Here is a 16,536-nt window from a genome sequence, read left to right on the forward strand (position 1 = left end):
CTGCAGGATGTCACTTCTGGTCTCTGTATGCTTGTCTCACTCTCCTCGTGAACGCTGAACAGCTACCTGATTGTCCTTCCTTGCTTATCAATCCCAAGGTGTGCAAAATGATCTTTCTCTTGCAAATCAATCTTTCGGTCTGCCTGATCACCTAGGCTATGACCCGCTGAATAAGCGTGTTCTCTCTGCATTTGTAAATTTAATGGGACAAGAGCAGAAATGATTCTTGAAATTAAGGTTTCATATTTGGTAACAAATCTACTGTCTCTGTAATACAGAAGATATCAGTATGATATCTGTAACTATGAATGTCAAAAATATTACACCTTATTGCTCCCCTATATCATAAGAGCATTATTAATGAAGGAAAGATTCTCTGAGATCAGAAAAGCTTTTCTCATCATGTTCCTTCCAGGTGAGCTGAGGATAGAGTTATACGCAAATACATCTGGATAAACATTTTTTTTTCTAGGCATTGTTCAGCTTTCATTCAACCTTACTCTATTAAAGATCTTGATAAACTGACTCCTAGTATTTAGATTTCTTCCATTTTACTTCTTTTCTTTCTGCTTTAGTAGTTGTCAATATATTTACAAAATTCATGTAAAACATCTTTCTGCCACAATAACATCGTATAGCTGCTTTCTTTGGGCAGAAATGCCTTTTCCAGTTTAAGGTGAGGTGATCTTATTCTGAGTGATGAGCAGGAAGGGCACTGAAGTACGACGGCAAGGAGGTACAGGACACATCTGTTGAAGCCATTTTCACTTGTGGTTTCTTCAGCCTGTGTTCACTTGTGACCTATGCTGGGAGTCAATGAATCATTAAGAGTACTGGCTCTTCTCTAATCTGATCCAACTGCATTTGTGAATTTCATGGGGACTAGCACAGATACAACATTTGTCTTGCTTGGCTACTCAATCTATGTTCCATGACCTGATGCTAATTCTAAATAAGACTTTTATGGTAAGAAATAAAGATTTTAATGGTAGCAAAGCCTCTTTATTAGCTTTCTGTGACAGCACTGGTCTCACTCTCTGCCCTGACATGTTTTAAGGTGAAAAATATTGTAAATATCTTTCCTTTTTTCTAGCTGCACGGAACTACCATAAATATAGAAGAATCAAGATTAATTTCTCTTTCAGATTTGCATTTTACAACAGAGATTTCCAGACAGATCTCCTCTGCCTTTCTTCTTCTTCTAGTCATAAAAAGTGAAAGATGGTCACGGATATCACTGTGGTTTTTTTGATGACTCTTGGCCTTCGTCTACAAGTCCACGTTAAGATGGCTTCTGATAGAAAGCAGGGTCTCATTTTATGGTTTGATGCCAACCACATCAACTATCAGGTGTACAGCTAGACAGTGTTGCAGGTTGCCAGCTGAACACTAACTGTCCATAGTCAGAGCACATTCTGGGGTGACATCTTTAGAATTATTTTCAAGGCAGATTTCTAGTTCAGTCATCAGTATTTTAGGCAGTCTTAAAACATCAAGATAAACATAGAACTTATACAAGGAACCTCTAGCTTTCTCTTCTTCAGGAGATCGTCACTTCTCATCTGCTTAATCCACTCCCCTGATCCTGATCCCTTGCATTCAATTTTCCTTCTCTTCCTTTCTTTTTCTGTTTAGACCAAAATGGTTTTGTCTTTCTGACCATCTCAGTCACTGCAGAGGGAGAGGAGCTATTTGAACTGCTGACATCAGACCACTGACTATTCTCTGGACCATGCTGGTGTCCAGAGGTAGTAATTTCTTCCTCCAGAAACAGCCACAAAGCCCAGCATTTGATACCATGTTCCACCTCTGCAATATTCAACTTGTACATGCTCTGATAAATTAGACTGTAAACTCTTCAAACTCCTTTGTACAGTGAGATCTTTAAAGTAAGCTAAATAAAAGGAGGAAGATCAAGCATTTCTGACTTATGTCCTCCAAAATCTCAAGAAGACCTTCCTCATCCCTGAATACTGTTGGAGCATCAGCTGACTACTTCCTTCGGATGCTGTGGAACTTCACTTTTGTATCTTCAAAAAGCTGTGAAGGAGCAAAACTGTCACAGAACTTTGTGCTACTCTTGGAATTGAAGAACTTCTACAGTATTCGGTCATGGCATTGCTGCCTCAGTCAACAGTCACTTAAAAAAAATTTGTGTTGTATGTGCATGCACACAGAATTGCAACTTGTTTCCCTCCACAATTCACATGCAATTGAATCTGTTCCTGCAGCAGGATTTTGGGAAAGGGCAAAAGGCCAAACTGCAGACAATCGCTTGGTTTATTTTTAATGCCTGGGGCACCCAGTAAGCTGCAACTTTGTGTTTATCTGGTGGAGTCCAGCTTCAGAACAGAAAAGTAAGTAATTTTACAATAATTTTTAAATGGGAAGGAATTTTAATGTAAATGGTGACTTTTCTTCCTGAAGCCAAAGTAATTACTGTTTGGGCTGGGAATTAGTATGCATTTAGAGAAACGAAACTATAATGAGGAACTGAATAAAACCCAGAAAGTTTAAGCAACATTGTCATAGTATAAATTCTCACATTCAAGATCTTATTTAGACTGCAGACTGAGAAGGAAGTCCTTTTAATAGCTTGAAATATTGTAGGGAATTCATTTCTTTGATTAATTAATAAATTAATTACCATTTTTTGTCATCCTCTCAAGTAGAGGCTAAAGGACTGATACAAAGAATAATTAATTGGAATCAACTCTTTGAATCAAGGGAAAAAAACATGAACTTCAGGCTCTCTGTGGGCATTTATTCCATTGGATCATGCATTCTTCTCTGTCAAAAGCAAAGATATGCAGAAAGAAATCAGAAGAGCCCCTATGTACAAAAAGAAACAGAGAATTTTTCCAGGTGTCCCACGTGTGGGACTTCTCAACTTCCTTTTCCCTTATTTACTTAGTTTGCCTTTCAGGTTTTTTTTTTTCTAGCTGTTCCTGAACCCCAAGAATTACTTTCTTTTGAACAGGCCTCAACTTCCTAATGTATGAGGGGTATGGCAACATTTCTTCTGTCTCACCCAAAAAACTCAAACTCCTTTAGAGAAAGTACCAATATCTTGTGCTTTATCTGAGCAATATTCTCTCTGGCTCCAGCAATTTGTTCACTCCATAATAGTTTTCTCTTGAGCAATAAGATAGAGAAGCACTTAGGCAGAACAGTAGGCTCTGAACCACAGCTGACCTCTAGACGAACTTCACTACCAAATGCTATACCACATATGCAATACAATCTTTATCTATTTTGCTCAAACAAAATGAATAATTTGTTACCAATCTATATGAGGTCTGTTGTAACACTTACTGTGCTACACTAATTCCGATAGAGGATTTTTCTTTATTTAGAGCCATGTTTACAAGGCAATAAAACCTTGTGAGCAGTGGAACCAGACATGTGATCTTGTTGAGAAATTTGTGGTTAAAGCCCAAACAGACTGAGACATTGCCTTGAGCCCTGGACAGGCTTTGGGTGAAATCCAACAGGAGGATGACACCAGATGTTTCCACACTTGAAATTATGTAAGCTTGTTTATTCAGCTATATAAAAACTGGACCCCGCTGTAGCAAGTTCAGAGACCTCACCTATGAGTGGATGCACTGCATAGGACCTCCCAGTCGCCAGGAAAAGCTCTCCAAATCCTTGCTGCAATCAGGGCTCCCCAGTGATTGTAGATCTGGATGATGGTAAAGTATTTGGGCAGTTGGTGATGTCTCTTCTGTGATCACTATAGTTAATCTTGTGTAGTAATGATTAGGTGCAAGACCTTGCTCTGTTTTATTCTTGCTGTACTATTTCACTTGTTGCTTTATTGCTTTAAGCTTAAGTAAAGGTAAACTCACTTATTTAAATTTGGTGCCTGTGTCCTTTGTGCTGACCCCATTTGTTGCCAAAACAGATAGGAATCATAAAAAGAGTGTATTTTGTTATCAGTTACTCAGAGAAAGGAAGTATTTCAAACCTCATCAATAAGGCACTGGAGGAATGAGAAACTTGGCTGGTTGGTGGGATGTAATATCAAGTGGATATTAGAATTTAATCTGAGGAGAATGACTTGTCACAGCAGTGTGTGATGCCTGCTTCTCTCACAGTGCTTCTTTGCTCTGACAGAGGGCTCCTAAGATTGGAACGTTTGGAACCTGTGCTGCATTGCTTTATTTATAAGTCTTAGCCTTCAAAGTGTAGACATATGCTCATTTGTTCCTTGGTCTATGTATTGAGACTGGACCAAGATATAAAATTACGGCTTCAAAAGAAAAGGAAGTGAACTTCATGAACTCAGTTATGCAACAGCCAAGAAAAAATTGTTTGTTCACAGCAAGAACAGCTTATTTAAACCATGTTACAAGAATTACTCACCATGGACATTAAGAACATTTTGATTTCCAGGGTAAATATTGCTCACCTACAGGCAAAGAAAACTCACTTAAAAATTATCCATACCCATTAACTGACGGAAATGCATCAGTTAGTACTGTTAGAAAGCCTGAAATATTTGCATGCTATCACAGAAAGTACATAGATAGCTCCTAAATGTTTCCTGTTTATTTCTGTGGAAACAACAGATACAAATATAAAACAACGCAAGAGATACAAAGAGCACAACAGTACTATCTGATGAACTCTCAACTAAAAAACACTACTTTTTAACACAGTCGCCACCATTACCTATACATTTTCACCAGAGTTGAACACAGCCTGCATGCCACACTTGTGAAAATCTGCATGGCTGTCTGGAACATGGCTTGTCTTTCACGTCACTGCTGCTGCTGTTGAAATGGACCACCCATCACCTCACTGTGTCAGCATCCACGGTTTAGGCTCCACAAATGTTCAGCAGGTGATGATGAAAGTCAATTGATGCAATTTTTTCCACATGGAGAAATTCAATTATATGCCTTTGCTTCATATGCATTTCCATGTTCACTAGATCAGATCTCATTCTGAGCTAGAACACTTCCCATGATGGGGCACCCAAGATTTCTCTGAGCAACATGTTCTAGAGCATCACTGCTCCCATAGTGCTCTCTTCCTAACATCTAATCCAAATCTATCCTCTTTTAGTTTAAAACTTTCACTCTTTGTCCTATCACTACACTGCCTTACAAAGAGTCTCTCCTCTCTCTTGTAGCCCCTGCCTAAGTAGCAGAATGCTGCTGTAAGATATCTTCCTGGAGTCTTCTCTAGGCTAAATAAATCCAACCCTCTCAGCACATCTTTATAGGACTGGTGCTCCAGCCCTCTGATCATTTTCACTGCCCTTCTCTGGATCACGTCAGACTCAGTACCTTTCATATGTTGGGGGCCTCAGAGCTGAACACAATACTGCAGATAGGGTCTCAAGAGAGTGGAGTAGAAAGGGACAATCACCTCCCTCAACCTGTTGGCCACATTTTATTTTTTTTACCCAGGATACAACTAGCTTTCTGAGCTGCAAGTGTACGTTGTCAGACATCGTGTTCTTTTTTTTTTTTTTACCCCCAAGTCTTCTCCTCATGGCTGCTCTCAATCCATTCATTGCCATGTCTGCATTCATTTTTGAGACTTCCCTGGCCCATGTGCAGGACTGCTCATTCAGTCTTCTTGAATTTCATGAGGTTCATGTAGGACTACCTCTCAAGACCATCAGAGGGTCCTTCTGGATGGCATCCTTACCTTCCATTGCGTTGACTGTGTTACTCAGCTTGGTATCATCCTCACATTTGCTGAGGGTGCACTCAGTTTCATTGTCCACATCACCAACAAAGTGTTAAATAATACAAATTCTAACAAAGACCCCCTGCAGACATCATTCATCATTGTTCTCTGCCTCTCACAAGTCTTTCAGTGCAACCATTCAGCCAATTCCTTATCTGCTGAGTGGTCCATCTGTCAAATTCAGGTCTTTCCATTTTAGATATATGGATGTTGTGCAGGACAGCATCAAAACTTTGCACATGACCAGGCAGCTGGCATCAACTGCTCTTCCCTTACCCACCAGTGATGTAATCCTGCTATATCAGGTCACCAAATTTGTCACACATGAATTGTAATGAAGTGAAACCACGTTGGCTATCACACCACCTCTTTAGTTTTCATGTGACTCAACAGTTTCCAGGAGGATCTGCTCCATGATCTTGCTGGACACAGAACTGAGACTTACTGACCTGTATTTCCCTAGGTCTTCCTTTTTTGCCCTTTCAGAATGGGATTTATCTTTCCTCTCTTTCTGTCAGTGGAAACACTACTGGATCACCAAAACTTCTCAAGTACGATGGATAATGGCTTAGCAGTTTTGTCTTTCTAGTTCCCTCATCGGGTAATGTACTTTCAGGTTGCATGGATGGTTTTGCACCTGATCTGCTCCTACAATGGGCAATACTTCATTCTCCTAATCCATGCCTTTGGATTCTGTGAACTGGGCCTTCTGACTAGAGCAGCTGCTGGAGAAAACTGGGGCAAAAATATAAAGGCATTTAGTATTCCAGCCTACTCTATGTTCTAGGTAAATAAGTCATTTCCATCAGCAGAATGTCCACGTTTTCCCTAGTCTTCCTCTATTACTGATGGTTCTTGCAGAAATCCCTCTTACTGCCCTTGACGTCCCTGGCCACTTCAATTCAACTTTGGCTTTAGCTTTCATAACTTCAAACCTGGCTGAATGTATCTACATTCCTCCAAGGCAATCCGTCTGTGCTTCCACCTTCAACAGGCTTTATTTTTGTGTTTGGCCAGGAGCTTCTTGTTCATCCTCGTAAGCTTCCTGGCATTTTTTCCTTACTTTCTCTTTGTTGGGCTTCATTGCTCCTGAGCTTGGAGGAGGTGATTGCTGTATACTGACCAGCTCTCTAGGATGCCTATTCCCTGCAGGTCTTCATCCCATGGTACTCTACCAAGGAAATCCCCTTGGACACTGAAGTCTGCTTTCCTGAATTTCAGGGAGGTGAGCTTGCAGTACATCTTCCTCATAGCCCTAAGGATATTGAGCTTCCCCAGGGCTGCCTTTGACCTTCACGTTCCCCCCAGGTCTCTCTTTATTAGTTAGAATTAGGTCCAGCATAGCACCTCTCCTCATTGGCTCCCTTATAACTTGGAAAAGGAAGTTATCTTCAAGGCACTCCAGGAACCTTTTGGTTGATTATGCCCTGCTGTGTTAGTCCCTCCAAAAGACATCAAGGTGACTGAAGTTCCTCATGAGGACCAGGGCTCATGAACATGATGCTGCTCCTATCTGTCTATAGAGTGCCCGTTCTGCTTGGACTTCCTGGTCAGGTGACCTGTAGCAGACCCCCACTATAAAGTCATCTAATCCTGTTTTCCCTTTAATCCTAACCCATAAGCTTTTGGTCAGCTCCTCTTATCCATTAGCAGAGTTTCGTAAGCTCTAGCTGAACACTGACACAGAAGGTGACCCCCTTTATTAATTTTCCCTTCCTGTCCTTCCTGATGAGCCTATATACTTTCATTACAACACTCCAGTCATGAATTATATGTGAATAGACTGCATATGAGTGACAAACAAGGAATGTGATCATCCTTTCCTGATGCACTTTCCATGCCACATTAAAATATGTAAAAAGTCTTATTTTGAACAGAGAAATTGGAAACAGTCGGAGACATAACAACATGGAAGCATTACTTGTATGTACATCTAAAAGGCTTATGCATATGTATGTGTAAACATTAGCTTCTCAAAGCAGTTCTCAGACTGTAAAAATGTGGAGTTTTGAAAGACACTGAAATTAGGACAACCAACTAATTACAGTGCATTAAGGGAAAGGTTACTGTGTTTTCAGTTCTCTTGTATTTTTTACATGTGGCTAACACTGAATATCTAAACACTTGAAAATCTGTTATCTCGAATGCTAAGTAAAGCATATTTCTGTTGCAAAGCAGAAGTCATGGAGTAAAAAGCTGCAGATCTACTGTGGTTATGCACAAGCTACTTCGGTTATGCATCATCATGGCCGTGCTTGCTCAGAGCAGATTATTTTTGTACTTACTGTATTCTTGCAATGAGGTCTAGGAGAGACTGGGAAAACTGCCTATTCAAAATAGGATGGGAAACAAGTTTAATGAATGTGAGCAATAATAAACAACATAATATACCTAACAGTAATATCTAGTTGACATGATGAGACAAAGGCAAGAAACAAAAATCAGCACCCCCTGAACAGAGCCTGCTTGCTGCCTGGGAGCTCTCAGGGTTCTGTCAGCATAGAATCATAGAATGGCCTGGGTTGAAAAGGACCACAGTGGTCATCAGTTCCAACCCCCTGCTGTGTGCAGGTCACCAACCAGCAGCCCAGGCTGCCCAGAGCCACATCCAGCCTGGCCTTGAATGCCTGCAGGGATGGGGCATCCACAGCTTCCTTGGGCAACCTGTGCCAGTGCCTCACCACCCTCTGGGGGAAAAACTTCCTCCTAATATCCAACCTAAACCCCCCCCGTCTCAGTTTAAAACCATTCCCCTTGTCCTATCACCATCCACCCTCACAAACAGCCGTTCCCCCTCCTGTTTCTACGCTCCCTCCAAGCACTGGAAGGCCACCATGAGGTCTCCTACAGCCTTCTCTTCTCCAAGCTGAACAAGCCCAGTTCCCTCAGCCTTTCCTCACAGCAGAGCTGCTCCAGCCCTCTGCTCATCTCAGCGCCTCCTCTGGCCCCGCTTCCAGAGCTCCACGTCCTTCCTGTGCTGGGGGCCCCAGGCCTGGACGCAGCGCTGCAGATGGGGCCTCACAAGAGCCGAGCAGAGGGGGACGATCACCTCCCTCTCCCTGCTGGCCGCCCCTTTTTCATGCAGCCCAGAACACAGCTGGCCTTCCGGGCTGCAGGCGCACACTGCTGCCTCATGGCCAGCTTCTCGTCCACCAGGACCCCAAGTCCTTCTGCGCAGGGCTGCTCTCAAGGATGTCTTCCTCTATGTCCCAATCTGTACGCATGGGGAAAAACTCTTATGTGACAGTGGCTCTTCTTGAGAAATTTCCTCCTATGCACACAAGCAAGTTAACCCACTCTAAATGCTCTTGCTTGAAACAAATTTTGAGATTATATTTTGCAAAGCATTTTAAGAACAGCATATTTCTTTTTCAGAGGAAGAAGAGTTACAGATTATTGGATTATTCCTTATACTTACTCCTTTGATGTGAACTACATGTCCTGGAGGTCCGGGGGGTCCAGGGGGCCCAGGCAAACCAGGAATGCCCTGTAAAAGAAAGTGAAATACGAACAACTAGACAGATCTTTTCATATCGGCTTAGGGAACAAAGGATCACAGGATCAGAGAGCACTGTTTAACCAAGAAGTTTTGTGTGAAATGACTTGAAGGAAGACTGATCTTTCCATTACAGGGACCAAGCTAAGCTGGAAGGTGAATTTTAGTATTTAGCCTAAATCTATGGAGAACAAATCAGTCTAAAATTATTATTTCCAGGGAAAAACAAACAGATAAACAAACATCCAACAAAAAGCATTAAAACTTGATTAGGTCTCCAAGATTGATCTGAGAGCCCTAGGACTGCTGAGATTCATATAGTTCAAAGTGTTTGTCAGGTAGCCACACACTACTTAACATCTTCAAGAAACTTTGCTAGCATGGCTGCCCTTTACAAAAAACTGTATCAACTCTTCACTGTGTCATTTAAAAACTTAGCACCACGCCATGTCCAGCTTTCACTCTGCATTGATGTGAGCTTCAGTGAAGCAGCACCTCAGCAATAGCCAGAGATCTAATGGATTTTTTATCTTTCCCAAGCACTTGAGGAAGTGCTATTAGAAGATGTAGTCTGTTTTGCTTGCTTGCTTGCTTTGATCTCCCAGCCTAATAAACTTAATCTAGTGATGCAAGCTTTAATAGTTTTTGTTAAAGTAGACAATCCAGAAAATTAACCTTGACTCTGTTTGAAGATACGGAGAAATCAATTCAATGTTTACTGACAGGCACTGTTCATGTTTTCTGTTTGTTTTTCTCCTGTTAGAATTTGCCTGATTTCTGGTTTCATCTTCCAGCAACTAGGTTTCTATTAACTAGATCATCTCATCTGAAGCTGATTCCTACCGTTGCATGATTTCTATGATAAAGTAGTAAGAGGCCCCTGTCTTCTTTTTTCTTCCAGCACATCTCTTATACAGACAAAATATTATTAGCTGCTGTTGTAGTAAGAGTGCAATTTTTTTTCCCCAGCACAGATTGGTCCATATCAGAGTGGTTACAATAAATACACTAGACTGAAACATTGCTTATCCTCAGTAATGCTTATTGTTGTGTAGCCCAGTCTTCATGTTTGCCATGAGACCAGTGGAATAAATTCTATTCATAAGAACAGAGTTGCAGCAACAGGACCTTGGTTCATCACTTCTTATTCTACAGTTACAGGATGTGGGTGGGCATGTATGTGCTATCATCTTGGGAGCACTGTGCAGTAGTCATTACTCTGGATGCATGTACACGACAACTCAAGCAGGTAATATATGTCAGTAGGCATCTCCTTGTTTGTAGGATAGCTGATACTTCATGACATACTTATGTACTATTTGGACATATGCTAGTTATTTAAAAGCCCATGGGGAAATCTTCAAACAGTGAAGATACTTGTATAGTTCTGAAAAGGATTGACAATCTCGGGTCATTTGTTATTTGAAACACCTGTGTAGTGAATTTCACATATAACTAACTGTTACATCTGGGATCTGAAGTAAAGAGCTATACATGTAAGAATAGTCCAGATGGACCCAGAAGTTGACTTTCAATGCTTGTTGTCACACAGGAAAAATAGCAGGAACATCTAATCATTTCAAGCCCATTTCAGCTTTTTAGTCCTGTTGTCATTTTAAAGGGATTGAAAAAAATCATATTCAATTAACTTTAAGAACTTACATTTAATGCTTCTCCTCGTTCACCTTTCACACCTTTCAGCCCATTCAGTCCTGGACGGCCCTGAAATGAGTATATATAAGCAGAAAAAAAAAAAAAAAAAATAGTAGAAATAACATAGTATGTGTCAGAAATGAGCTGCTCTGTCTTCATTCAGTTTGAGATCTTAATACATACTGGGCGTCCTGGGAAACCAAGTTCTCCTTTAGGTCCAGCAGGTCCTATTGGTCCCTGGAAAAAAAAAAAAAAAGAAAAATGTGATTATGGGAAAAGGAGAAAAAGAAAAATATTGAAAAAATGCTATATGGAATATATCTATGAGACATATTTTATTAGAAAAAGAGGCATAGTTTCACAGTTGCACAAAAAACTAGTCTGCGATTGTTGAAAATGTGCAGAATTTTCTCACTATCTGTTCTTCTAAATGATCTTGAATGCTGAGAGGGTTGCATATAACTGTACTCTGGTTTGGAAAATACTGATCATCTGAAATGAAACCTGAATTCTCAGCCATTGTAGTGTGTGCAATTCAAGAGTAAGTTGCCATGAATCAAAGCAAAATTAAATGTGTTAGTCAGTAGAAAAAAGGCTGCTAGTGGTATATACTTTGTGCATCTGCTCTTGGTTTGCATTGTTTCATTAGTTATTTGTGCTGTAAGTCTGTAAATCAGACCAAGACTTCAGATAGCTCCAGACTTCTACATGTCTCTTGACAGTTTGGATATGTGGACTCATTGGGCTGGCAGTTGAAACAGATCCTTCTTTATACAAGAGTTACCCCTCACGCCTCACAGACTGATCAAAGCAATTTCAGACAGAAAGGTCAAGCAGGTCACTCAGAAAAAATAGTCCAGTGCCATGGATGATCTATGATTTGCTATTTGCAAACATAAATCTTCTAGGCAACCAGAGGTAGCAGATCAACAAAAAGCGGTAAACCTGCAGACAGCACAAGCTTTTGTCTGCTGTCAGCTTCCCAAAACTCACCAAAACCACAACTGTCTAGACAATCTCTTTACTTATGTGTCAATCTTTCAAGTTTATTTTTCTTTTTTTTCCCATTCTGGTGAGATACTCATGAATAACTAGGACTTTAAATGTATATCAAGATTGTACGAGCTGACATCACCAAAGCCACCTTTACTGTTTCCTTTGTCAAAGTCTCAGCCTGCACCAAGCAGATGTTAATGACTCCCTGAGACAGAAGCCAGCAGTCACAGCTATATGTGAAAGAAGGAAGTGAGGAAGCTGCAGAAAAATGCTTATCAGAAAAGAAAATTTCATTTGCAAAAGCAGGGGAGGTGATTTGTGCAGGCTTACACTAGGGTTATAGCTCAGGGCTCCTGTTACATAAATGTGGTGGTTTGCTTTATTGATAGTGAATAGCAAAATCAAGCTGGTAAAAACTCCTCATTTCCTCCTTATCAGTAGCTCTGATTCAGTCTGTCTCTTCCACTTGTTCTACTAACAGCACTAACCTCCTAACTACCCCCAGCCAAAAACCTGTTTGTCTGCACCTAGTCTATTGTGCTCCAAACTCCTGCGATCCTCACTTCTGTTCAGATGAAGTCTCAAAGAGGAGGAAAGCTGGGGAATTATTTTAAATTCTGGAAGCCTGTCTGTAAGTTTGTTCTGCCCCAGTAGCACAGAGGAATGATGATGAGTCCTCAGCTATCCTGGACTGTTCTTGGGGCAGAGCTTTATTTTATACAAAGTGGTACAGAACAATACTTTGATAAGTTGGGCCGCAGACTGTCTGGCCAAGTACTCTGAAATTTGTATATTATTGCTGCATGGGACTCCCAGTGACTACAAAAGGGTTTTTACTGGGAGCAAATGCTAAAAAGAATCATGCTTGTCTGCAGCAATGATCAAGCTAGAGTTATGCATTAAGAATCCCTAGGCACTAAGAATACACTAAGACCAGAAATTGGCTGGTCAAAATCTTGAGACAGGCTCTGTCTACAAAATTATCCCATAGTGTAATCATTCACCAGTCTGGCAAAAAATGAATGGCCCTGTCTCTGCACTAAACTGTATGAAACATCTCGTGGCAGTGGCGATGTAAACACAGAGCTTGGGACTAACAGAAAAAAAGACATGTCCTGAAGGATGCATAGCAGTAGGATAAGTGGCAAATGACACAAGCTAGAACAATGAGAAATTTCAAACAAATGTAAAGAAAAGCTTATTTATCTTGAAGGTTATTATGTAACAGGAACTTGCTGGCCAGAGAGGCTTCCACATCTTCTGAGAGATGTCAAAGACTTGACTTTGGCAAGTCCCTGAATTAAAGAGACTTGCTTTGGCCAGAGGGGTGTAATAGATGACTCTGAAGTTCACTTTCATTCTAAATTACACAGTATTCAAGCAGTTTATCAACACATCCAGCTAGTTGTTTCTAGAGACCACAACAACTGATAGGAAAGTGTCCTGTTCATCTTAATGCACAGAAACCACAGAATCATAGAATCAAACAAACATAGAATCATAGAATGGCTTGGAAGGGGCCTCAAAGATCAACTAGTTCATGGTCCTGAAGTTGGACTTTGTGAGGTTAATATTCCTTGCGATCTTCAACTCAACCAGGTTGTGGTTGCTACAGCCCATATTGCCTCCAGTCTTAACCTCTTTCATGAGCTCAGCAGCATTGGGGAGTGTCAGGTCCAGTAACCAAAGAAGCTACTAACAAGTGAGGCACAATGGAGATAAGGCTACATCAAAAGCAGATCAAAAGCAAAGAAAGACTCAGTATTCTTGATCTTTGACAAATACTAGACTACAATAAATACATTTCTGCTCTAACACTATTGAGTCTGTGCAACTCTTCATATTTTACAACAAAATTACTGTTGTGCTTTCATACTACATTGTGTCCAGTCAAAGATTTTAGGCCAAGTTTGTGAAACAAAGACACTAAACCCCAATTTCAGTAAATGGTCTGAGGCTACTTCCTAATGTGCGGCTTCCTCTGAACCCAAGGGAGTTAGTTGCAAATTCTTGTTTCCTATAGAAATTGGGGCTGACACCGTCTGTTGTTTTAACTCAAATAGAATCAGAAAATAATTTAGTTCTAGTCTTACCATTGGTCCCATTGGTCCTACCACTCCAGCTTCACCCTATTGAGGACAGACACATGCAACAATTACAAGGAGAACATCTGCAGTATCTAGCAGAGGTAGCAGATAACAAGGCCACCAAACATTCTGGAAGAACACAAAACAGTATTAACTCACCTTCTGCCCTTTTCTTCCCAACAATTCAGTTAAAGACCCATCAGCAGCAATGATAACTCCAGATTCTCCTTTTTCACCCTGCAATTATTGTCAAAGTAGTAATACTTGTTTTTCAAAAAAGACTTTCAATGGCTCTCAACAGATCATCTGTATGAAATGTGCTCATAAGATCTCTGCTAAAGAGAAATGGGATACTGGCATCTTCCTGTGTACTGTCAGCTCAGATATTGGTTAGTAAATCCTAATATAACTGTAAATTCTTTACAGAACACTAAGTAGAAAGCAAGAATCTTTATTTCTATGTCCTTGGGACATTATTTGATGTCCTTATCTCTACTTCAATACCACCAATATTTGCCTCTGACATCCTGGGCCAACATAATAAAATAGGAGGCATTACTTTCAGAGCAGCCCTTATATCAGCTGGCTTTGTTCAGCATTCTTTCAAATTCCACTTACTACATTTTTTCACACAAGCTTACTTTCCAGTTCCTTGTAAAATTAGAATAATAAAACTTATAATGTCAATAAGGATTTGTTATCAAGCACATTTTGTTGTACGTATTTTTCCCTAAGCAATTTCTCTTACCTGTTGTCCTTTGGGTCCTTTCAATCCTGGCAAACCAATATCACCCTTTGGTCCCCGTGGGCCCTAAGCAAAATCAAATCCATAATCCATAAATCCATGGTAAAGAAAAGAGGTGAAGTAGGGGTGGTATTTCCATGTAAAAATTTTGAAAGACTGACAATTAATTACATCGTTTACTAAATATTGACAGTTCTTTTTAACTGAAAAGCATATCAATTTTTTTTTAAAATGTTATTTATTTTGTATGGTTTCCTGTGCAGCCTACCATACACAGGACCCAATAAACAATCTTTTGTATAATTTTAGGCAATTTGCCAACATTATTTATCAACTTCCCCAGTTTTGTCCTTATTCTCAGGCCATACAAGTGGTCCTGAGTTCATATGCACACATCCAAATTGTAAAACACTTGTAACAAGGGAAAATAATGCTATTACATTACATATCATATAAGTAAGTTTGATAATATAAGCAATATTATAAGTTGCAAACCATATAATGCTTATATGGGATAGGAGTAGGAGCACAATAGGGAGCATAATATAATGCATCATTTGATAGTCTGGCTGTGTAATGCTTCCAATATGGCATCCTTAAAAAAGTGGTTATTCTAAAAAATGTGTTTAATTTGATATAAGAATATAACCTCTTGTGTTCTTTGTATCATCCTAAAAGACTAGAGGAATAGTAAACCTAGCAGCTCTCCACAGTGGTGATCAAAAAATAATTAAAAAAAAAGGCTTAAGGAATAATATACTTCCACACATTTGAACACAGTGTTTAGAAGCCCATTTTTATTCCTCCTAATTTGCACAGAACTTTTCCTTAGGTAGTAATTTTTCATTAGACTATTGTATTTAAACTACAGAACTGACTCTGAGATGAGCAGAAATGTGAGTTGGGCATATAACAGTATATTTCCTAAAGCTAATTTCTACTCTACACGTTGATTAAAAAAATACTCTCTCGTAAGAAAATTAATCAGACTTCATATGAATTCTGTTCAATATAATTGTTAAAGTATTTAAAACATACTGAAAACCTCTTACTTATACTGCAGAAACAGAATACTTACAGGAAATCCTGGTAAACCTGGCTTACCATCTGGTCCCTGCAAAATGCAAAAACTCACTCACAACCACATAATACAGACTTGCAAAATGGTGTGGGTTTTCAGTGCATTGTCTAATTTGTGAATATTAACTGATCTGAAACTGGATTGAGAACTTCATTCATCCAGCGGTAAAGCTGTGGTCATTTCACAATACCTAATGCTTCTACCTTTTTCTGAGACATTCAGATTTACTTTCCAAAACTGAAGGATATCCAGGAAAGTCTGAATGAACATGATGTTTTCCCCCATGTGAAAGGCATGCAACTGCAACTCAGACTCTTTAAAGTCTTACAGAATCCAACATAGAAACCACAGAGGCCCTGTCACCTTTTCCACTGAACCTCTGGTTGCCAGTAGACAAAAAATAGCATATCTGCTAGATCGTGACTATAAACACGTATTTGTATTTGTACTGGACATTTTTAAGACTGTCCAACAGTGTTATCTGCATATTCACTTTAGTTCTTGTTTAAAGCATGTGGACATGGATTACTTAAGTCACTACGACACTCCAATCTTCTCCCAGTCTACAGTCAAAGACAAGACTGAGGTTGTGAAACCCTTCCAATTGTAACTAGGCTTCAAGCTACAGGGTTTATTTCTTTCTGTTGGGACTGTAAAAACTACTACAAATCAATAAATTTCTACTGGGATCATGTTTATGCCTTTTTGATATCCGGTCTTTTAAGGTTTGAAAGGCAACTAGCTGCAGTAACAGACTTCACACAAAATGGGC

The 16,536-nt window shown here is 39.9% G+C and overlaps 1 protein-coding gene across 1 annotated transcript in view; it reads right to left on the bottom strand.

Annotated features, from left to right (window-relative positions):
* Window positions 1–16,536, bottom strand: part of COL15A1 (collagen type XV alpha 1 chain) — a gene marked incomplete at both ends in the record, with an annotated part of 106,643 nt that overhangs the window by 18,986 nt on the left and 71,121 nt on the right. The window contains 9 exons of the mRNA XM_079533921.1: window positions 4,369–4,414; window positions 7,992–8,033; window positions 9,125–9,193; window positions 10,865–10,924; window positions 11,039–11,092; window positions 13,945–13,980; window positions 14,098–14,175; window positions 14,687–14,749; window positions 15,762–15,797. Of these exons, the coding sequence (XP_079390047.1) occupies window positions 4,369–4,414; window positions 7,992–8,033; window positions 9,125–9,193; window positions 10,865–10,924; window positions 11,039–11,092; window positions 13,945–13,980; window positions 14,098–14,175; window positions 14,687–14,749; window positions 15,762–15,797 (484 nt within the window). The remainder of the gene's footprint in view (window positions 1–4,368; window positions 4,415–7,991; window positions 8,034–9,124; window positions 9,194–10,864; window positions 10,925–11,038; window positions 11,093–13,944; window positions 13,981–14,097; window positions 14,176–14,686; window positions 14,750–15,761; window positions 15,798–16,536) is intronic.

The sequence above is a fragment of the Tetrao urogallus genome, assembly GCF_951394365.1.
Source record: "Tetrao urogallus genome assembly, chromosome: 3".
NCBI classification, from domain to species: Eukaryota; Metazoa; Chordata; class Aves; order Galliformes; family Phasianidae; genus Tetrao; species Tetrao urogallus.